Source organism: Nymphalis io, chromosome 5 (assembly GCF_905147045.1).
Source record: "Nymphalis io chromosome 5, ilAglIoxx1.1, whole genome shotgun sequence".
Lineage (NCBI taxonomy): Eukaryota > Metazoa > Arthropoda > Insecta > Lepidoptera > Nymphalidae > Nymphalis > Nymphalis io.
In genome coordinates, this window is record NC_065892.1 from 2,622,789 (window position 1) to 2,647,748 (window position 24,960).

Here is a 24,960-nt window from a genome sequence, read left to right on the forward strand (position 1 = left end):
AGCCCCCTATGAACTCATAAGGGCGCAGGCTAGCTGTCACCAGACCAAAAAGTTAGTTAATTACTACTTGTATGGACTTTTTTTTATTTTCAAATAGGGTAGAATGGCAAATGGGCCACCTTATGATGAGTGGTCACCACACTTACATCGCTAATGCCCCACCAACCTTGGGAATATCCCTTATACCTGTAATTACACTTGCTCACTCACCCTTCAAACTGGTCAAAACAATACTAAATACTAGATATTTCCCAAGGGGAAAATGCTCTATAATGTGCCTAGCAACGGAATGTATGCATATATATAAACTGCCTCGTTGGTCTAGAGGTTTGATGTAAGGTCGCAGACCCGGAGGTACTGGGCTCAATTCCCAGGTCGGGCTAATAAAAAGTTATTGGGTTTTTCTGACTGAAAATTCACATCACATTCATTATTATCTGATGTTGGATAATTGTTTTTAATTAATAATTAATTAGCTAAAACTGATCGTTATAATTATTATTTACTCTTAACTATGATATTAGGCAATAATGTAATATATATATATATATATATATATATATATATATATATATATATATATATCAGCAATTCTGGTAGGACTTTATTTCGGTTTATGTAGTTGGATATCAAGAAGTCTATTATATCGCAAAATATAAATTTTTGGTAATTCTCTGCTTTTCAAAGTAAGTTCGAAAAACATGTACATAAAACTAGCCGCTCTGCGCGTTTTCATATGTGTTAAAAGTTGCCGACGTCTGTTTTTATCAAAGGATAATAATTAACCAAAAAAAAGCCACATTGCTGGCATGCTCTCTTTTTAATTATATGGTTTTGTTTTTTCTACCACGCCACTCATCCGCGGTATATCTTCTGGTGGATATTTAATTTATATTCCTATATAATTTAATTGATCAGGATTGAACCTGTTGATTTCATTTCTGATTCTCTTATACCTCTGAGCTAAAAAGGTTTAATGTAACACGTTAATAAAAAATAACAATAGTGTTTTTTTTAAGTTTAGTCTGTTAATCCCATGTCTAATCACATGTTTTAGAAAATAATAAAAAAGTAAAGGAAAAAAAAGTAAAACAATACGTCCCAGGTTTTTCATTCCGGGAAATAGTAAAAACCACATTTTCCCATCCTACATTTTCCGAACAAAATTGTGGATACAATATTTTACATAAGCTTTCAAAAAATTTCACTTGTCTATTTCTTTGAAACGGATGTTTATTATGCTATGTTTTACTAAAGCAAAATTGGCAACTTTTATGTGGGCAACTTGGTGATAATATAGTTAATATAGTTGTCAAGGAAAATTGTTAGTCGATTTTGATATTGTTGGTGACGTATTGAAGATTAACAAAAAGTTGCAAGCTCCGAAATCCCCAACTATTTCAGTAGAAAGGCCAAATTAAGGACATGCTTAAACCACTTATTACTCATAGTTACAGTAAGTTTTTTTAATTTGCGAATATAACGATATTTTTCCACGCGACGAAACTTATTTTGTGCGATGAAACACTTTAAATATAGAATTTGAGTGCAACATTAATATATGTAAGATTTGAGTGCAACATTTCTGAGCAGCTGTACTGAATTTAATTTAGTAGTTATGCTTATTAAATTCGGATTTTCATAGAATTATGATGATAAATCTTTTAGATTGCTCAATGACAGTGTTTTGTTCTACACTGATTTTACTCTTTCTGTTATTATTGATTTGACATTCGAGAGAAGGAGACATCATTATTTGATTTAACAGCAGATAAACAAAATTCATAAGTAAGGCCGTATATTTTTAGTATAAAAAACTATTAGACCATGGGGAGATCAATCACGCGCCTAACAAACTACAAACTTCCTTATATTTCCAGTCATATTTTTAACACCTCTCTCATATCTCAATCACTATGTTATATAAATGAAGTAACGCCTTAAATCCAAACATCGAATATGTAAATAAACGCCGAAATTAACCGACGAATATACTGAAAATAAACTCTTTTTAAGACATTTCCTTTGTGCAAATTTGAATTTTACGGTCCGGTATTAAGGAATATTTAGCGATTCGTTAGGAAGCATATTTTCTAGAACAGAACTTTTGTTTCGATATAAATAAAGGGGGATTTACGAGATTCACTCACGACGTAAACTTAAAATAGTTTATTTTGAGGAGCGCACGTAACGAAATTTGCCGTCTGGTTTTAACTTTGAAAATCGACGCAGTCAGTCTTGTGTTTTCGTTCACAAGCTCTTAGTGCGCTGTTTTTAAGAAAATAATTCGAAACAGCTATGCTTTACTTGGTAGGGTTTTGTGCAAGTTAGGCCACCTGATGGTAAGTGGCCACCACCGTCCTCAGACATTAGCGCTGTAACAAATAAACCATTCCTTACATCGTCAATGCCCCACCAGCCTTGGGAATTAATATGCTATGTTGGCTAACCTACCGTTTAAACCAGAACACAACAATACTAAGTACTTTCGTAAATTAACTGTATTGTATTTGGGGATTGATGTTTGTAAATAATATGTGACAGCTTCGTAAAATAAAATACATGTATTATTTATAAAAAATCAATATAAGCTTTAAATAAGATTGAGAATCGTCTAATTTATAACGACTAACGTCAAGGTACAAAATAAAAATACAAACATCGCGGCGTGCCGTATATGATACGTAGATAAATCCTGTTATTTTTTGTGCAGACGTAAAGAATTACAATTCAAAATAGATTTAAAACTATAACATGATGAGTCGTAACTGTCTTATTACGGTCATTCTATATTATTCACACTATAAAACCGTCAAAAGTTGAAATAACACGTTTATCTCTTGCAATCTGTATGTAAAAAAAACTTTATAAATTGTTTTTTAAACGCTTAGATATATGTCATAACATAAAAGTCAATTCGAAATGTTTTCACATAAATATAGTTGATATATTTTTGAAGGTACCATTAATTATATGCAACTATAATGGGATGCTTTCTGGTGAAGTACATTAGTTTACTGGTATAGCACTGGCATTTCCCCTTTTAATCGCAATTCCGATCCTCTGAGCGGAAAATGAACCACTAATGATAGGAGGTCCCTGTCATTAGTGGAGGCAACAAGATGAGAAGTTATATTTTTAATATAAGTTGTTAATATTACCCCGAGGTCCAAGTATTTCGAAAGGCACAACAATTATAAATCTACTTTCACTTTTACTCCGCGTGTTTCGACTGCAAACGGAAAAAGGCATAATTTGGAATAAGAGACGAATATTTGCAAAATATTTTCGCTTCGGTTTTTTTTTTCGAAAATATAAACTTTTTTTGAATTTATATATTTTTCAAAAAAGGTAATAATAGTCGGCCAGAAATATAAAATAAATAAAAAATATTTTAATTTTCAAGCCATTATAACACTCGTTAGCTATTTTAAGATAAGGTGATGTTTATCTTTTTAAAAATTCGAGATGGCCCAGTGGTAAGAACGCCTGGCCTTAGCTACTGACGTAACTTTGTAATTCAAATGTTGAAATAGAGTAACCACTGAGATTCTGGCCAGTTATTTTCGGTAGAATCTACATTCCGAACTGGTGGTAACTTTATATTTAATCCTGTAAAATAATGTTTTTATGCTTACTAAAGGATATTTTGATTTATTTTGATATGTTTTCTACTACAGTTCTTTTTTTTTATAGAATAGGAAGTAAGTGGTCTTAGACATTGGCATTATAAGAAATGTTAACCATCGCTTACATCACCAATGCGCCACCAACGTTGGGAACTAAGATGTTATGTCCCTTGTGTCTGTAATTTCACTGGCTCACTCACTCTTCAAACCGGAACACAACAATACCAAGTACTGCTGATTTGCGGTAGAATATCTGATGAGTAGGTGGTACCTACCCAGATGAGCTTGCACAAAGCTCTACCACCAGTAAAATATACACACAGTTCTATAATCTGTATATTTTTAATTAAATAAACATATTTTATTATAAACTAAAAGTCATAAAATAAACGTATTTCTATCCAATATCCATGTTTATTTATAACGACTAACAAATGTTGCCCTTCTACAAAAACTTAGGTGCTTTCTAACGTACATATTTCAAGAGAAAATAATGGTCTTACAAGACTGATATTCACGAGATATGTCTTTTCACAAAAAATTTATATATTTTTCGTATTCGTATTTACCCACGCACCGTAGTAAAGTATCTGTGTATGTAATAAAGTATTATGTATACTTTATAAGAAAAAAATAACGAATTGGATCATACGTATTATGTTTTCAATATTGTCTGTTGGTATTGTAATGTGACAGTCCGTAAGTGGTCCACTATTGGGCAAAAGAGTTTATTCTATCACGCTACTATAGTACAGGAACTATTCTTTTATCACTGAGCACAAGATGATGTATCTTAAATATAAAATTAATATTGATAAACCAAGTTAATATATTTTACATGAAATTCCACTAACTTAAATACACACATATATACGTTTCGTTTTATACATTTTAGTATGGTACTCTTTGTTGTTCAATCCTATTACCTTTCATCTAAAAATAAAGTTAAAATTTCCATGAGCGGTATCTTAATTCTAATAATTAAAATACCCTCTCATTTCTAATTATTCTACCGCAAATCCTTTACAGTTCTGGCTGCCTGTCTTTTGATTCCCTCACTATTAAATGTGAACAGTCGTTTGCAGGAAAAACTTTCATGTCTCCTTTTTTGTGTGTCGTTGTAGAAGGTTTTATTTTATAATATCGTAATATTTTATTAATTTTTTTTTGCGTACGCGCGTGTGTTTGTAGAGTGTGTGTTAAATTCACACACTCTACAAACACACGTCTGTGTGTATATTTATTTATAAATATTTATTTCGAACGATTCTTCTGATCATATAAAACTTGTACATCTAAACCATCAGAAAAGCATTTTCTCCAACCTAAGGTGCTTTTATTCCTAAGATATATGCGGGTCTTTTGTATTATGTACTAGCTGTCCCACCAGACTTTGCTTGAATAAAATTGATACAAAGCTACAACTACCATTTTCTCTCCTTAAAGTTAAAATTTCCAAAAATCATTTCTAATACTCATCGGCTAGATGCTATATTTATAAATTTTTTATAGAAATTCATAGATGACAGTTAGTTTATGTCTACAATTTGTATTGTTTTCTCTGTCACACTATTGTAATTTTCATAAGGTCCTATCCTATCCTATCCTAAGTTTAAAATAGAAAGATATACGAGTATATTGCCATTAAAAATAACAATTTTTAAAGCGCCGCTGTTATAATAGTTGAAATTTAGTTCAAATTTTCGGTTGAAATGAAAAAAGTTCGGGTTCAGTTTGTGTGACGTGATCAGAAATTTCATTTCTTCTTTACTTTACCCTAAGGCTATTGTTTTTTTATGAATTTAAGAAATATATTATTCCGTAATGCTGTTCATTGGTCTATTTAATAAAAGAATAATTTCATATAATGATTGATTATTTTATCATTATATATATTTATGTGTAAATACTGGTAAATGGTACTCACTAACCCACTCTATGGTAAGTGGTAACCATCGCCCAACAATATGCTCGTCAGCCAACTTATACGATAAAAAAGCATAACATACGATTATAACACGTATTCTGATGAAAACTTCTGTATAAGATTTTAGATAATATTATAAATTCAAAAGTAAATGTGATTAGTCGTGATTAATGAAATATATATTTTAATATATAATAAGAATTATTTTATATGATATATAAATAAGTATTATTAGTTTAAATATGAAATGCAATGAATATATTTCTTAAAAAAGTATTCATATGAAAAGCTTAAGGTAATAATAAAATAATTCAATCTTATTTCATTGCAGATTTATTCGTGGGCTTGATATACGTCTTTGTGGATATCGTTCAGAAGATTACAATTGCGTGGCTGGCTGGTGAATTCATGTGCAAAATTGTGAAATTCCTACAGGTAAAATAAATAATGTAGATGATATCATAAATTCTATTCCTTTAAATTGTACACCGCCGACATTATTTGCAAATTATATTTACTTGACCTGTTTTCATGTTTTATTATATAAAAATGCCTATTGATAGTTTTATTATCTTGTAGTTTTATGACTGCATACAAATGTGAGAATCACAAAAGTATTCAGTGGCCGGTATATATAAAACACTGACTGTTCCCCCAGCTTCGTCCGCGTAGAATTCATCTTGTGACTATAAATTTACATATATACATACGCACGCTTTTCGCCTTTTTTTGGTTTATTTTACAAATGCCGTTATTTCAGGCTTTAAAATTATTATTACAATAACATGTACAATGTTAAGATAATTATTAAAACTGTTTCAGTAGTTTCAAAGCTTATCTTTTAATACTAATATTATGAAGTGTATTAGTCGTTGAGGATTAAAAAAATGATACATATATAAGAAAATTGCAATAGTGTAATCCAATAAGGTATCTTTTTTTTTTTAATTTATATACTAAGATATATAATTGTTCAACCCATAAGAAGTCGGGGCGGGGTGAGTTTATGGAAGGAAGAGAAAAGTTTATGACTGATAAAAAACTTCATTATCATCAACAAACTCATCTAGCCGACTTTTAGAGTTAATTCATACTTGGGACTGCTTTAAACACAACGGTTACTTTTGCTGTATTCGGGCTTGAAGTTGAGTGTCTCACTTGTATTCACACTTAAACATAAGCATACATTCATGTACAATTTGTGATATGTTTTATATTGCAAAAAGCCCTACCACTAAGTAAATTCCAATTAATTATAATAGAAACTTGTTTAATTTTATTTCTTTTACAGGCAGTTGTAATGTATGCGTCGACATACGTGTTGGTAGCCCTCAGCATAGACCGTTGCGACGCCATCACGAACCCCATGAATTTCTCCGGAAGTTGTGAGTATTGAATATATTTTTTAATTATTTATTTAAAATATTATCACACTTTTTCAAGAAGAAGAAAATTTTTCTACGTCCTAAGTCAAAATAGTTACATAGATAACGCATAGTTGTATCGTAAAATTACTTATGTACAACCAAGGCTTTACATTATGTGACAACACAAGACGAAGGTTATCCTCGAATACACCATAAACTACGCGAGGCACGCATGCAACTTTTGAGAACTCGAAAAACCGACATACAAAGATCGATTCTTGTACGTTGTCTCCATCGTCCATATACTATCATATTGTAAGAAATATTAACCATACCTCATATCGCCAATGAGTCACCTTGGAAACTGAGATGTTATGTCTCGCTCACCCTTCAAACCGGAACACAGCAGTACTAAGTATTGCTGCTCAGCAGTGGAATATATGATGAATGGCTGGTACCTACCCAAACGAGCTTGCGCCCAAAGTCCTACCATCAAGGAGTTTTGCCGTAATGCCGTAACAGCCTGTGAATGTCCCACTGCTGGGCTAAAGGCCTCCTCTCCTCTTTTTGATGAGAAGGTTAAGATTCACGTGTGGTAAGAACGCGTGAATCTTAACCTTCAAGGAGTTTTAATATACTTTTATTATTCTTAAATAACTTTTTAATATAGATTAAATTCTTTCAATTTTCTTTTTAATACTTCAGGTCTTGTAGGTACAGAGTTTAATGATGTTTATTCGCTTTCAAGCAAGCAAAAAGAGCTTAATTAGAAATAAGGTCTGTTGACGACGATGTAGAAGAACATATTTTAAGCAAAATTGCTATTATTAAAATGTCAGCATTCTATACATTGCATTCAATATTTTGTAATATTTGTAAGGTTAATTTACTTCTCAAAGGACAATAGTAATTGTTGTTTTAATTATAAGTATTATATTGCCTTTCTCAGTATAGCATTGTCCTATTATAAATACAGCCCTAAAGTATGCATATGGCACAGGTCTATTGTTATTGCTTGCGATTGATATTGGTTTTTTTTTATATTGCTACTAAAATAGTAGTCCTAATAAGTTGACATTATTATGCTTATACACTTGTATATATGTATAGTAATTTTAATTGAAGATATTTCAATACAAGCTTTTGTTTAACTTCGTTAGTTAGTATAATAAATATTTTTATTTTATTATTTGTTTATGGATTTCTAATAAAAGAAACACACTGAACATAAAATAAAATCTACTGCGAAACAATAATACGTTATATTGTTTTATTCCGGTTTCAAGGCGGGTGAGCCAGTGTAGCTCAAGTCACAAGTTCTATGTTCCCAAGGACCCAACCTTGGGAATATAGAACTTGGTTAATTTTAGCGGCAATCGAAGCAATGATTTATATTTCTTACAGCTCCGATGTCTTTGGGCAGTGATGACTAAATAGTATTAGGGTGGACTTCGCTCATCTGCCTTCCTAAAGTATAAAATAAAAGAATATCCCACAACTCAATTCTGATATGATCATGGTTTTTATTTGAATGTACGAATGAATATAACGAGATGGTCGTTGAGTTTGCATACTTTCTTCGCTTTAAACTAATAGTAATCTTACATTCCATTATAAATTGCTTATAACATTCGGAATTATTTTCTTATAATGAAAATATTGTAATTTATGTATAAAACTCGTATTGATTTTGTATTTCATTGTTTGTCCATATGATTTCCTATAACAGGCATTTGATGGAATGGAAACTTTGTATAGTTATAATAAAAGACGGGTTCTACTCCAAAACCAATTTTTTTCAGCACGCAATCGTATAATGAACGTAATATTTTTACAATAATACTGTGAACAGGTATATAAATTAATAATATATTGATTGCCTTGTTGGTCTAGTGGCTTGATGTAAGGCCTCAGACCCGGAGGTCCTGGGTTCAATTCCCAGGTCGGGCCACTAAAAAAATATTGGGTTTCTGTCATATAATTCTCAGTAGCAGTAGCCCGAGTCTGGAAGTTGAAAGTGTATACACTCTCGTGCCTCGAAAAGCATGAAAAGCCGTTGGTCCTATACCTAAGTAGTTTCCAGTCGTGTCGGATTGCCGTCCCATCGGATTATGAGAGTCAGGGAATAGAGAGTGCACCTGTGTTTGCGCACACACTTTTGCACTATAATATCTCCTGCGCAGTTAGCTAATCTATCTAGAGAATGGCCGCCATGGCCGAAATCGGTCTGGAGGACATTGTATTTGAATAAAAAAAATGGGACACACTAAAAATGAGGCTATCATAAGTACTTTTGTGCGTTTTACATGCTTAAGGTTAATAGAATACCAAAAACGTATATTACCACCTTATTTCTTTCCTGTCTGTGATTTCGCACAACAATAGAATATTAAACGTTAATAAAATAAATGGAATAAATAATTAAAAGAACTAAAGATAAAGAGAAAAAGTCTGGCGTTTCTTTGAATAGAGAGAATAATGCTTTCAGATACAAAAAAATAATACCAGACACAACAAAGATACGCGTTATTAGGGTCTTTTTGAAAGTTGCTTCACGACTAATGGTCCCAATATTTTCACCTTATTGTATAAAATAAGGATTCTCGTTGAAAACGTTAATTATTATTACATAATATATTTAAATATAAATTTAACATGTATGTTTTTTTATAATGATTATTTAGATTCAACGATGAAAAAGCTAGTAACTGAGTTTCTTACCGGTTCTTCTCGGTTTGATCTAAATTCCGATCTAATGACTGATGAATGAATGAGCTTTAAAATTAATTTAATCTTGTAAAATAACGATTCATAAGTACTTACATGAGCTTGAATAAAGTATGTATATTTTAAATTTTGTCGGTTTATCTTTAATTTTTATTGCAAGACAATATCAGTTACAGTTACAGCTATAATAATAATAATAATAATCATCATCATTTATATATTTTACAGATGTTATGATTTCTTTATAAGTCTCTAATACATTTCGCCCACGATAGGCACGCAAATATATTTGTTAACAAGTAATTGTTTGTTAATAAAATAAAGTTTTTGTAAACGCTAATATTTCTAACTTAAAAAAAATAATATTATCCAAAAGTATACATTTACTAAAGTTGAATGTATCTTCAAATTCATTAATTATTCATTAATTTAATACATTCTTATATTACATTATTTTTAAATATTCATTTATAGAGTAAAATTTTTTATCTATTAACCATTTTTTAAGTTTTCACATGTATCAAATTATCTTATCATTATAGAGGCTAACCACCACCCATATCTAGACACGCGGTAGCGTGTCAACTCAAGTTCAAGCTAAAAGAACTGGCAAGCAGCACCGTGTGTTATATTACACGAACCATTTGGAGCCACTAAAACATTTTATAACAACTTAAAATATCATTTCTTCTTATAACTAAGGTTGATATATTGAAGCCTAAGTCTGAACTATAATATAATTCATATATGAAAACTAGTCAACTCAGACCTTAGGCTTCAATATGTTATCCTAAATTATAAGAAAAAATTGATATAAGTTGTTATAAAATATTTTGTGTTTTTATAAATAAATTTCAGGACTGACCATTGATCTTATTTTGAAGTCAACAACCAAGGCACATATCATAATATTGAAATTGGCTCTCATTTCACATTTATGTTTTTGAAGGGTTATTTTAACAAATAAACAAATATTAACCATATCCTACATCGTCAATGCATCACCAACCTTAGGAACTAATACGTAAATATCCCTTGTACAATATTAAATGTTGCTGTTTCGCGGTAGAATGTTTGATGTGTGTGTGTAGGTGTGTGTGTGTGTGTGTGTGTGTGTGCGTGTGTGTGTGTGTGTGTGCGTGTGTGTGTGTGTGTGTGTGCGTGTGTGTGTGTGAGTGAGTGTGTGTGTGTGTGTGTTTTGCCTTGAAAACCATCAAGACGACTTTAAAAATGCAAACGTCAGTGAATTTGAAAACTTCGTAGAATCTATATTTCGCAAGTACAAGTAATTATTGTAAAGGCGTATTTGAATGAAGCATAATTTTATTATTGGTTATAATACAATTTCCATTATATAACTTAAGCAGTGAAGTTAATTATTGAACATGACATAGCTAACACAATAAAGGCAAGGTAGACTTAGAGAACTTGGCTTGGTTTATACAAAGTCAAATAAACCGCAAATAGTTAAACGACGGATTACATAAAGCGTACTATATATATTAATATAACCTAGATACATAATATTACATAAGTACATCTAGAACATTCTTTATCTATATCTATATAATTAAAAGCGTCGACAGTGTCTAATTATCCTTAATATAATAAAAATGTTAATAAAAATGAGCTTATACTGTATATAATATATATGAATACGAAGGCAGTATAAATATACAAACGTGTGTGTGGTACACACAGACACAATCACATGTATGTATGTGTTTGTATGTATGTATGTATGTCTTCGACAGGTACATAAATATATGGGGTTTCAACGGGGTTGAATGCCTCTGGTCTAGTGGCAAGATATAGGCACGTAAAGCTGTTGGTCTGGCGCCTGAACTCTTGAGTTGGATTGCCGTCCCATCGGATTATGAGAGTTACGGAATACAGAGTGCACGTGTATTTTCGCACACACTTGTGCACAATAATATGTCCTGCGCAGTTGGCTAATCTCTCTTGGCTGCCATGGCCGAAATCGGTCTGGAGGACATTATTATTATTATTTATTTATGTGGTTATATTAATAAACTTTACTTTAAAGAAGTAACTTTTAGGGAATAATCCAAATATTGTCGCTAACTATCCAAATTAATGTGTAATTATATAAACAAAATATTTTGAAATCAATACATACTTTAACTTCTAAATGCATAGGGCACCGATTTTTACGGAGTAGTTCTTCGTTACATTGATGTATAAAAGCGCTTTATCCATGCGAATAATTCAAGTAATGTATCTGAAGATGCATAATGATATCGTTTTTTTGCTTAGAGTAAATAAAGTTAGTATTAAAATATTGAATCAAATATATACTATATATAGAACGAAGTTAGAAAAAATAAATTCTCTAATTATAGATTGATTTGCATTAAAAATATTTGTCTAGTGATATATCGTCGCATAACAACGGTAGTCAGATCGGTCTATTACTTGTACTACGAATGTTATTAATGCAACACTTTTAAACTAATTTGAACCGTGTCAGTAGGCACTATTTCAAATATGTATATTGAATGAATTTGGAAACTACTCTGACAAACCCTGCGCGAATGTCTGTATGTGGGTATGTATGTATGTACGACTTTGTATATGTGCGTGAGTGAGTACATGTGTGTTAAATTAGTTACAAGCTTAATATTGGTATTTAATATTATTGACGTCATATTAAATATTAGCTTGGAATCCATTAAAAAATTTATTTTAAATAGGAGGTTTACGTTATCAACAACATTTATATAGTTTGTACAGAAAAAGTGTATGGAGTGGTTTACTTAATCTTTTTTTTTTATAGGGAACCGTGCAAGAGGTCTCATCGTGTCAGCCTGGCTTATTAGTATAGTCTTCTCCATCCCACTTCTTATACTCTACGAAGTAAAGGAAGTGCAAGGTGAGTTTATGTATTTACTTAATATATTCTATTTTTGTTAAAAAATTAAGAAAATTAAGAAACTATGTTTATTATTATCAAGAAGTATTTGTATATCTGTAAACCAGATATTAAGATTAGCCCGTCGTAAAATGGTGTGTTTTGGTGGCTTTTGGAATATTATTCTCATTTAGCATAAATATATATAGTAGTCTATTATAGTTATATATATTTTATTTGTGAAATACGTATAATTATTATTTGGTACATATTTGTATATATATTGTCACACCGCCTACCCGATTTCTATTTTAAAGACTCCTCTATTCACTTTCAATCCACTTGTACATTAATTAGTTCTAAAAAATCTGTAATATTTTCTACTGTGTAATTGTAAATATTTAAATGAACTCATAATCTCAGTATCTAACTATTAGCTATCGCCCCACGTACTGTGTAGACTTTACGTGTTAATGAACATATCACGTCTTTTATCATGCTTTAAAAATATAAAATGAATAGATTTGTTTTCACGTCATTATGAACTAGAGAATATACAGATTAATTTGCACAAAGAAGATGTACCTTGATATATATGTAAGCTTCTATTCTGTATTAAAAAAATATAAACAGCAACTTTATGTTTTTTTATTCGATTACTGTATGACAACTAAATTTATCGTCCCAACAAAATTTATCTATTTTTCGATTTATTAAAACATAAATTAATGACTATGACTTATTTTGTCAAGATATATTGCGTTGATCCGGACTTTTCTATAGACATTTGGGAAGTCTATAAATCTTGCAAGCATACTTTGCGTATTTGTTACGTTTTGGCACATATCAAAATGTCTGGACCGACAGTTTTGTCTCCGACGTTGACAAAATAAGCAAAATATAAAATATAAAAAGTAAATATATTTTGTATTAAGTTTTTTACATGATTTCGTCTCTTCTTTTTAAATTGAACATAATAATTTTACATTTACAAATGTAATTGTTAACAACCAAACATCAGTCATAGCCTGCGTCGTAGTATAACAAATCTCAAAAATATCTTATTTTTATCTGTGGTCGTAATTTCAAGTGATCAAGTATAGTTTATACTATAATTCAAAGATTCATATACTCCAGGACATATTTAAATAATAAAATGATAAAAATTTGCTAATTATATTTAATTTGATATATCCTGCATCAGATTTATAAATCACCGTTTGTTATCACCGACTATTTCGTGCGGAACTAATGACTTTGTTATTAAGAGTGATGGCTAGTAATTTATTTAGTAGTTAGTGTGGTTATTCTGAATTATTTAAGTCATCAAATTACCTAATTATTCTCATGTACGTGGACACGATATAAGTTATATTAATAATGTGTTTTGTTATAACATAATTTATCTTCTTAAAATATTTATAATATTAGTTTTCGCCCGCGGTTTCACCTACTTATTTTGAGGGCGGATAGGTGTTGGGTATAAAAAATGTTACCTATGTCTTTTCTTTGGGTTATGGCTTGCTTCACACTAAAATTTCATCAAAATCGATTAAGTCGTTTATTCGTGAAAGAAATATGAAACAGATAGATCGAGACACAGAACTACTTTTGCATTTATAATTATCGTATAGGTGAAAGATTTATTTAGTTTTTGAGGAGTTGTTCTGCATATGTCTGCGAAGGTTCCTGGTCTTAAAACACAAGATTACTTATTTATTTGACCTTCAATATAAACTTTTAATGAAGCCCCATATTGTACCTGTGCCAAGCCGGGTAGCATACATAAGCATTTTATTACAACAAAATGATATTTAATTAAAACCTTTTTATTATTATGTGATTTTAAGAGGCATGATCCAAAATTTTAAAATATGTACAAAATACGTATTATATATGCAGCTAATTATTTTTACAGGTTTAAGACTATTCCTGAACTGCGAAATGCAGAACAGTTTCACTTTTAATCATATATGTATGTGTGTGTTCTATATTTAAAATTCGCACCGTAAAAACATCCATGATGCAAACGTAGGGTGACGTGGTACGGATTTAAGCTGCGTTAATAATGTTTACCTACACTGTGGGATTACGCGGTAACATATTTCACGGATTACCTCTTCGGCATTTGTATAATAATAAATGCAATGTTTTAGGTTTGTTTATAATAGTCACAGATTAAAATACAATTTTCTAGATCTAACATAGAACACGTAAGTTGTTTTTATATTGAATTTTTCAGATTTATACATTACTAGATTCCAGTGGCGGCTTCAAGTGTTCTCTTGTTATCCTGATAATTTGCATGCGAAATTTAATGGTTATCGTTGAGTAGTTAAAAAAACAAACTTACTTTAGCATTTATAATATTTGTTAGGATTATCAAAGCTACAAAAAATTTATAAATAGTGTCCGTATGGCATTTATGGCGTTAATGAATATATCATGGGAACAATATCCTTACTTATTTTATACAAAAAAAAAAAAATCTAAATTAAATTGTCTGATCTACTACTTTTATCTATTTGCACGATTTATCTGTTCTGTTTTAATTTATAGTTAGTTATATATCGCACATAAAAAAATGAAAGGTTACATTCTATTTAGATGCTTTAAATAGATAAATATATATTTATGTGTAAATTTAAACAATATGGCGGAATAAAAAGAAACTCACCTCAAAATAAGCATTAGATTTTTTATTGTTTTCGTTTAATAAACAACTAAATAACAGCCGGTTAACATACATACACCTGCTGTGGTAAGTCTTTTCTTTTAAGAATACCGAACTTTTTCCAAGAGGCTGCTCCAATGCAGTGGTTGGTGGTTACACACATGTGGCGGAATATAGTCTTCGCACATTTCCGCCTGATGTTTTTCTTCGCCGCTAAGCACCAGATACATTATAATTTCCTGCGTTAAATCGTTTAAATAATTTATATATTTAATTTTTATTTTATTTAAGACATTTGAAATCGATATTTTTTATGATATTTTTAAATCAACGTGATGATGTGACGCTAAATCGCGTTTAATTTTAAATTTAAGAAAATTACATTTCATTTCTGTAATTATAAAAAAGCACGAAAAGGTGACATCTAGCATTATTCTATATACACTTAGAAAAACGTTAGCAAATGCTTATCTCAAACTAAAGATTGTTGATAATCTTCGTGTCCCAAGAGATCAGACGAGCCAGCAGTAGTGGAGAGTACTTCAGATAATTTTCAAAAGGTCATTCACATTTTATATTTGTGTTCGTACCTGAAACGTCTCTTGCGAATTTAAATAAATTTTCATCCAGTCTTTTTAATTATTACAATGATCAATAAAATGTAAAAAGTATTTGACAATTCTCTTAGCTTTTTTGGCAAAGATATGTAAATAAAAAGAATAAAAAGAAAAGTAATTTTTTGAAATTACATATTTATTTGTTATTAAATGTAGGTATGTTATGGTAAAATTCGTGCCAGTTTTATTTTATATATTACAGTTAGAACACTTTTTGCCAACACAGTTAAAATGCTTATGATATATTATAATCGAAGAAGGGCTAACGATAAACAAACCTTAGATTTACGTACAGTACAGTACAGTAACAGCCTGTTAATGTCTCACTGTTGGGCTAAGGCCTCCTCTTTATTTTGAGGAGAAGGTTTGGAGCTTATTCCATCACGCTGCTCCAATGCGGGTTGGTAGAATACACATGTGGTAGAATTTCAATGAAATTAGACACATACAGGTTTCCTCACGATGTTTTTCTTCACCGTCAAGCACGAGATGAATTATAAACACAAATTAGTAGTCCATTCATCCATCCATATATTTGCTAATAGCTCTGCTATATCATAAACATATCTTGATTTATATATTTTAACTTACAATACAACACTATTCCACTTGAATATTTATGTTCACTTTTATTTTAATTAAAAATAAAAATTTGGTATCAACTTTAAAAATTTGTATTGACGCCATTTTTCGTGAATCGATGACAAACATCATGGATAATTCAAGATCAATAATTAAATCGCATTAATTAAATATCAAAGTTGCTTATTTGTATTAGATCTTATGGTTGGAAGATATATCCTAAAGGTTAGGTTAGGTTTGTCCTATTTCTATTTTTTTCCTACCATCTGGGTAATTACACGACCGCGTGATCTCCACTCCATATACTACACTGCCAGATAACAAATCGCACGCATATGAATGTCGCAGAATCCATTAGTGGACAAATCAATAGGCATTGGCTATCTGTGATCCCTACTCACTAAAACCCTTGCGATAAATATATCTCTTCTCTAAGCTAATTTTACATGACTAAAATTATTTTCTTCTCATTTTAATAGCAAGGGGTAGCAAGGTTAGTATTGTCAAATTATTTCACAGATTATTAAACTATATTATATTTTGCAAGTTATGGAAATAAGATACGCGTACAAGTGTTATTGTAGTGAAAAAACGAAAAGTGCAACTATAAATACGATTGAAGCGAATGCATGAAAATAATTATTTTATTTAAAAATATTATAAACAAGTTTTTCATTTATTCTGTATTCTAAAACATCGTACCTGTTAGGTTGCATTGTCACCAGTGTCAACAGTGTATGCATAACTTTAGTTCAATCGGTTGCCGTGAAATCAATTGCAAGATTCAACCCTCGTATAAAAGTAAAAAATAAAAAAAAAGCGTGTAAATATCTCATTGGTGGGCTAAGGCCTATCCTTTTGCGGAAAAGACTTGGAGCTTATTTAGCCGGACCGTTTTAATGAGGACAGGTGGTTATAAATGTCGCAGATTTTTATCCTACATTTTATCGAGCACGAGATGAAAATAAACGTAAATTCATTGGTGCTCGCTGGTTAGAACCCGCAATCTTCGATAAGGATTCCATCATCGACCATCGCCTGAAACTGTGAATCCTATAAGTTTTTTTAGAAGATAAAGTTTTTGTTTGATTTTTTGCAGGTCAGCTGCAGTGCTGGATAGAATTAGGTACAGCTCGACGTTGGCAGATCTGGATGACTTTGGTGTCAGTCATGATCTTCGTGTTACCGGCGCTTGCTATTGCCGCTTGCTATGCCGTTATAGTTCTGACTATTTGGACGAAAAGCAAGGCTGTAGTCATGAGTCCACCTATCAACTCTAGAAGAACGAAAACTTTAAGAAATGGTAAGCATTTTAAAATTAAAAACCTAAGATTTGAAACGCGCAAGAGTAAATAAAAGGTTTTTTTTTGTCAAAAATCATTGCAATTAACTAACAATTATAACACTTGATGTCAGTTTTTTTTGGGTACATACCTACTTATTTGTGTAAACATAAAAAAATAACTACATTAGAATTTTTAGAATGCGTCATGCATTCTACTTTTATATGAAAAAAAAAACTCACTGTTTTTATATACAAACAAAGGTTTCATTCAATTAGGCAAAATGCCAATTCAAAAAATTATGTTACATTTTAAACGGAAATATTAACACTGGTTGATATCAAGAGGTTGTCAAACACAAAGATGAAACGATACAACAGCGCTTTTGTTGAAACAGGAAACAGACAACAATCTGACAGACTGCTAATTACCGAGACTTTTTTTAATACGAATTTGAACAGTTGGTTTTTTTTTATAGAAAAGGTAGGTGGACGAGCAAATGGGCCACCTGATGGTAAGTGGTCACCAACGCCCATAGACAATGGCATTGTAAGAAATCAACCAACACTTACATCGCCAATGGATCACCAACCATGTGCCTATAATTACACTGGCACACCCTTCAAACTAGAACACAAATATAGAATTATATTATATGGTATTAATATAGAAACGATAGAATATCTGATGAGTGGGTGGTACCTAGACGAGCTAGCACAAAGCCCAACCACTAGTAAAATATAATAATAGGTTGTTGTAACATACTAACATTCCTGCTAATCATTTTTCAACCACGAGTGTCAGTCTCCATAGAAATTAGCTAAATGCTTAGGAGATAGAGATAGCTCAGGAGATGAACTATTGTTCATGTTAAAAAAGTATAAAAGTATTGATAACGTTCCAATAAGGCATTTCTATATCATACGATAAACGAGCTTGGAGTTTGTATTCGTTGATTATCATACAAGATACGTAAGTTTGTATGATTTATGAAAAAAGGAACTTCTGTGTTTCTTGCCGGTTATTCTTTGTAGAATCAACATTGCGAGTAGGTTGAAAATATCTGAGTGAGCCCTCTTGCATAAAGTATATTTTTATTGCAGTCTCTATTACCTTAATCTTATAGTTTTTTTTATAGCAAGAGGCTCATCTGATGGAATTATATAAAACGATATTCCGGTGCGATGGCAATCAATTACGACGGGAGTGTTAACACCGTAATAATCCTAACTCCTACTGAGAATGGGCAGAACAATCCAAATCCGTATATAACCACGACCCGAAGCTTCAATCCGGTACTCAACGCCGTACAAGCTACAAGGCCTAGTATGCCGTAATGTAATAAAATAAATAGATTACATGGCAATTTTATATCCCAAATGTGTTATAGATTCCCTCGTATATATAAATGTTGTAATGTTCATCATCAAATCACATACCAATCGACAGCTTCCTGCGAGAGCTTAAATCGAGTCAGCAAGTTTTGGTGATCTAGATTTATTGTAACGGTACTGTGAGCTCATGCTATAATGTTATTTTGATCTTAAATATATTTCAAAATTAATTACATACAAAGAAGTCTATATGGAAAAAAATTACTTTATACAAAAACTACTTCATTTATTTAGTTCGTGATAAATATTGGTATATAATGGTTAATTTTTCTACAGCGCTAGTGTATATGGGTGATGGTGACCGCTTAACATCAAATGACAGACCAAAATCAACAGACAAATTAACAGACAACAGACCTAAATCAAAAATATGCGTTATTCAAGTAATTTCAAATAGTACAGATATAAATTATACCAAGAAGAACCGACAAGAAACTCGGTAGTCAGTTTCTTACATCAATCTTATAAAATTTAATTTAAGCAACCTGTATGAAAACCTTTTTTATTATACATAAACAAGAATAGTATAATATGATTTTTATTATTATTATCTTTTAGTATGAGTTTTTTTATTTAGTTAGGGTTGATTTTTTTTATTACTTAACTACACACTATTTTTTAAGAGTTTTCTTTTTTTAAACAAATAAATTGCCAGTGCGAAGTTTAAGAAAAAAAAGTTACATTTAAAACGTACTTTTTTAAACTTTCTTTTTTTACATTTTTCAGGGCAAGTGGAATGCGACCCCGATTCCAGGCGCGCCAGTTCGCGTGGCTTAATACCCAGAGCTAAAATCAAAAGCGTCAAAATGACTTTTGTGATTGTTTTCGGTGAGTGACTTAAAAATAATACGATTGGTGGTGACGATGACTTTCTCTTGTCCTCTTTCCGTCACAGTTACATTGTCAAAGGAGACTAAATAACTGTGCATATAATGTAGTGGGTCACTCGTAATCTGGTGGGAAAATTCCAACGTCGGAAGAGCTTATTTGCAAGACCAATGAATTTACGTGATTTCCGAGGTACGAGAGTATATTCACAGCTACCTACAGAATCCGAGCTCTTACTGTGAATTTCTCAAAAAACCCCTTGAATAAATTATTCCACTGTTGATCAACGGCCTCTTCACCGCCGATATGAATGCGAGATTAACATTGAACACAATAGAAGCACATGAAACTGTGCGTTATATGGTGTTACACTGAGTTTGAACCCGCAATCATCGGTTAAAACTCACGTAGATTAGCTCTGAGCCATATCAACTATTAAGATAATAATAAATTAAACACAATTTATGTTTTAAATGTCGAATAAAATCCGCGTCTTGTTAAAATACATTTCATATATCAAGACACGACGTAACATAAAAGCTTCATAATTGATAAATTGTTATTAACCGACAAACAGGCACGTACGATATTTTTTACATCACTAGCATGTGATTAAACGAAGCGCCTATGTACTAAATATATTTAAAAATAAAAATGACCGCCCCTATTCAGTTCAAGATCAAATACATATTTATAGATCGCGATACTTTCGACTTCCTGACATGTTACATTACGCGTCTGTTGTTTTGATAACACATATTTTTACGATTTTCTCACATATTTTTATTCTCACTGTTTTCTCGGGCCATTGATACCGACGCCTACGTTGATTAAATATAGTTTAGTATTCATTAGCGTATTTTGTCTTAATTATCATTTTGCTTTATTTGTAAATTACTTTATATTTATTTCATACATATCTTTATATATTATATTTTTATACTATTAAAATATTGTTTTAGTATGTTGATGAATACTAGTTACTATTTTTGTTATAACTTTCTTGTATAGTAGTAGTTATAGTTCTATTTAAAAATTTTGCAAAGCCTTGAAATGAAATACTTTTCAAATAAAATGAAATATTTTATTGTAATTAAAAGTAAATTATGCCACATGTGTATTCCACCAACCCGCATTGGAGCAGCGTCGTGGAATAAGCTCCAAACCTGCTCCTCAAAAAAAAAAAAAAAAAGGAGAGGAGGCCTTTAGCCCAGCAGATGTTACGGATTATGGATTATGGAATTAAAAGTAGACAGTACATTTAGCGTATTAAACTTATGGATACATTACAATTGTTCAATGAGTACAAGCGCCTGAACTAGGCCGAGCTTGTGTCTCAGACGCTAGTCTCTTCCGATGACGTTATACGGTATACTTTACACGTGACATGCTAAAATGTATTACACCTTAATAAAGACTGATAGATATAATTACAAAAGACATTTATTTCGTATCAATATCGAGTTCAGTCCATTTCATAATGATTTACTTGTGCATATAGTTGATTTCGAGTTTAGGTGTGCACATACAACGAAAGGTGCCAATTTTATAGCAACCCGAATATCCAAACCTTCGGACACCACTTCTGGGAGTGGGAATATTTCTGTTATTATTGAAAACTAATTTTTTTAAACTATTTTTTTTGAGTAAATCTTAATAAATTTCATACAATGTATTAGTAAATAATATACTTTGTCCAAAATTATTATCTATAATGTTCGACGTTAACTTAGAACTGACGAAGTTAATAAGAAAAGTTGTAACGTTAGGATCATTTAAACGTAACAAGAAAAGTTAAAGATGAGATCGTATGAACTTATTAATCACATGTTTTAATTAAATGTAATACTCGTTTAGTCGATAACAATCCGTTGCTTAATATAACATAAGTTTGTAAATTACCTTTATAATATAACAAAATTTAAGAATCATGAATCAGAGAACATGGTAAGTACAGAGAAAAGAATTATTTACATATATATAAAATTTCATACCTTTGTTAGAAATATATCAAAATTATTAAAAGTAATAAGAATTGTCTATGAGTTCATCATGATATCTTTCATATGATTGACGGTCCGCCTCAAGGCTACGTGAAGGTCTATGTCAATTAACTCAGTGACAATGAATGTGTTTATAGTATAAAGTTGTATATACAGACTAAAGACTAACAATAGTCAACATCAATTATATATAAAATTTTCATCCAACTGCTACAAGTTTGTAAGAGCCGGGATGGCCATTGGGTAACCATTAGAATAAGTGAATCATCACCGATGGCAGGTTAAAAACCAGGCAAGCACTACTGATTAATTAAATTTCTATTTTCTAAAAGCCATTTCGATTTTTTTATCAAAACACTTAGTATCTTTCATTAAGCCTATTGTACATTATTTGTAGCCGCCGGTTCTGTATTTAGCAAGCCTAGTAGACAATTTAAGTATACGTATAAAAACCTGACATAACTAAATTAATAATAGTTTTAAAAAAAGAATATATTTCTTTATTTTCAGTGTTCGTCCTATGCTGGTCACCGTACATAGTGTTTGATTTGTTACAAGTTTACAATCAGATACCGTTGACACAAACGAACCTTGCCATCGCTACTCTCATACAAAGTCTTGCGCCGCTGAATTCTGCAGCAAACCCCTTGATATGCTGTATGTTCTCACCACACATTTATTCAAGCTTAAGGTGAGTTACTTATGATTTATAAGTTTTTGTACCGTCAGTAAAACTTATTGTCTCTGACAACGCATTTGTAAGTGCAGTACATCTATTGTCTCTTAGGAAAAAAATAATTAACATATCTATAAGCAGAGTGAAAGGTGAATCTATTAGTGTTACTACGTGTTACTTACAATTGCAATGAGCGTGATGCTAAAATTGAAGATTTAAATACATATCACGTTATATTATATTATATATACATTATAAAAGAAATATAGTAAATTTTTTTATTACAATCAAAATGTTTTCTCTTCATCTGATCGAAAAAAACGAATTGAATCGATAACGACATAAAACGTGTTTGATTTTTTTTATTTTCAAAACAGAAATTTAATTTTTTTTAGGCGAGTGCCTCCCTATCGCTGGCTATGGTGTGGACGACGTCAGAGGCGACATGTACGGGGAACTGTGCGCTCGCGTTCTGATTCCACCGCTAACTCCGATTTACTTAGCTCCACCCACGCAAGACGGTCGCACTCCGTCGCCACCGTAAGTAGACATGTTACACATCATCGAAATACATGTACTCGATTATTATAATAATAACGACCTCCAGACCGAATGGGTACGGCGGCTAATCTCAAGAGAGATTAGCCAACTGCGCGGAAGATATTATAGTACACAAGTGTGTTCGTAAATACAGGTGCACTCTCTATTCCTCTTTCTCTTCTATTCCTAGCTCTCATAATCCGATGGGGCGGCAATTCGACACGACCAAAAAGATTTCAGGCGCAGGTCCAACGGCTTTACGTGCTTTCAGAGGCTCGATATAAGATGAATTTCAAATAGCATAACATGGCAACACAAGCACAGCGTTGATGAATTGAAACATCATGTATAACTGTGGTATATACATACATACGCATACAAGGTCATTGTTAATGTGACACATAATATTGCGTACGGGCTGCCTAGCGATGTAAAAGTCAAAAGTTTGATCCTGGCCCCTTTGGACTGTATTGTCGTCCAACACGAGCTTTACTTTTAATAAGCTGGACTGGTGAACATGAATATTTAGTGAATGCTGTAATTATAATAATATATATTTAAAAACATATATAATAATAATGTTACTAATATTATGGTGTAATGTACTCTAATGGTATCCATTAAACTATACATTAAACTCATATTTTTGTTTTTTTTTTTCATTACAAATAAAGTTTCAGTTGGAGTTCCTATACAATTGGATATCCATTTGTATAGGAACTCTGTAATTATATTATTTTCATAAATCTGATTATATTTTCAGATACTAAATCGTACGCGCAGTAGCAGCATAACGCGTGCGCAGGATCAACGCCGCACCCAGCTACTGGTGCTGTTGCCGCCACGAGACTGACGTCGACCCGCCGCGCCTGCACGCGACGTTATGCTTTAACAAATATTACGTACACCTACGCTTAATGATTACGAACTTAAGCATAGTGATTGGTTAGTATTAATAAGCTTAAAGTGTTTTATTGAAAGGATCCGTTATGAATTGCTTAAATAAATATTTTCTCAGCGTAGAGATTTATAATCGTACGTCATTTCATTTTAATAAGTACGTGCTATATAGTATTATGATTACTTTTCACTCTACATATAGCTCTACTCTAAGTAACTGTATGTAATTTAATAATATAATAATAATAATATAATAATATCCTGGGACATTTTTCACACACGGCCATCTGATCCCAAATTTAGCTTGTACAAAGCTTGTTCTATGGAAACCAGACAACTGATATACTACATATACTACTTTTCTTTTTGTAAATACATACTTATATAGATAATTACACCCAGACTCAGGACAAACAGACATGTTCATGCACACAAATGTCTGTCCTGGGTGGGAATCGAACCCACAACCTTCGGCGTGAAAGGCAAGTGTTCTACCAACCACGCCAACCGGCTCGTCAATAATAACACTGTATTTAGTATGCTTAAGAGTACAATAATCATATGTCAAAGTAAAATTTATTCAACGCAGCAGTAGATTAATCATCATCAGCACAGCATAATGCGGCACTTTCAGTAATACATTCGTTCTTAGCGATGTTTTTTTTCATATTAAAATATATAATATAAAGTATATTATTTATCTATAGTTATATATACATAGTTCCAACATTAGTAGTTAATTTGTAACATTTTTTTGTGTGTTGATCTCCCGTTATTAGTATATAATTATATGTAATATACTAGTGCTCGAATTCGAGGAGACATAGTTGGGACACGGGATGTGTAATGAACTTAAAGTGAGACATATACTGGTGGTAAAAGGCATTCAAGCAAAGTGTTAGAGAGAGTGTGAGAGATTCAAGCAAGACGTGGTGGGACGC

General features: G+C 31.5%; 1 protein-coding gene across 1 annotated transcript in view; it reads left to right on the plus strand.

Moving 5' to 3' along the window:
- Positions 1-24,083, plus strand: part of LOC126768518 (cardioacceleratory peptide receptor-like) — a 126,610-nt gene extending 102,527 nt beyond the window's left edge. Inside the window, exons 6-13 of the mRNA XM_050486682.1 lie at positions 5,888-5,991; positions 6,848-6,941; positions 12,448-12,543; positions 17,495-17,698; positions 19,799-19,900; positions 22,414-22,594; positions 22,975-23,119; positions 23,883-24,083. Of these exons, the coding sequence (XP_050342639.1) occupies positions 5,888-5,991; positions 6,848-6,941; positions 12,448-12,543; positions 17,495-17,698; positions 19,799-19,900; positions 22,414-22,594; positions 22,975-23,119; positions 23,883-23,972 (1,016 nt within the window). The 3' untranslated portion in view covers positions 23,973-24,083. The remainder of the gene's footprint in view (positions 1-5,887; positions 5,992-6,847; positions 6,942-12,447; positions 12,544-17,494; positions 17,699-19,798; positions 19,901-22,413; positions 22,595-22,974; positions 23,120-23,882) is intronic.
- Positions 24,084-24,960: the final 877 nt, after the last annotated feature.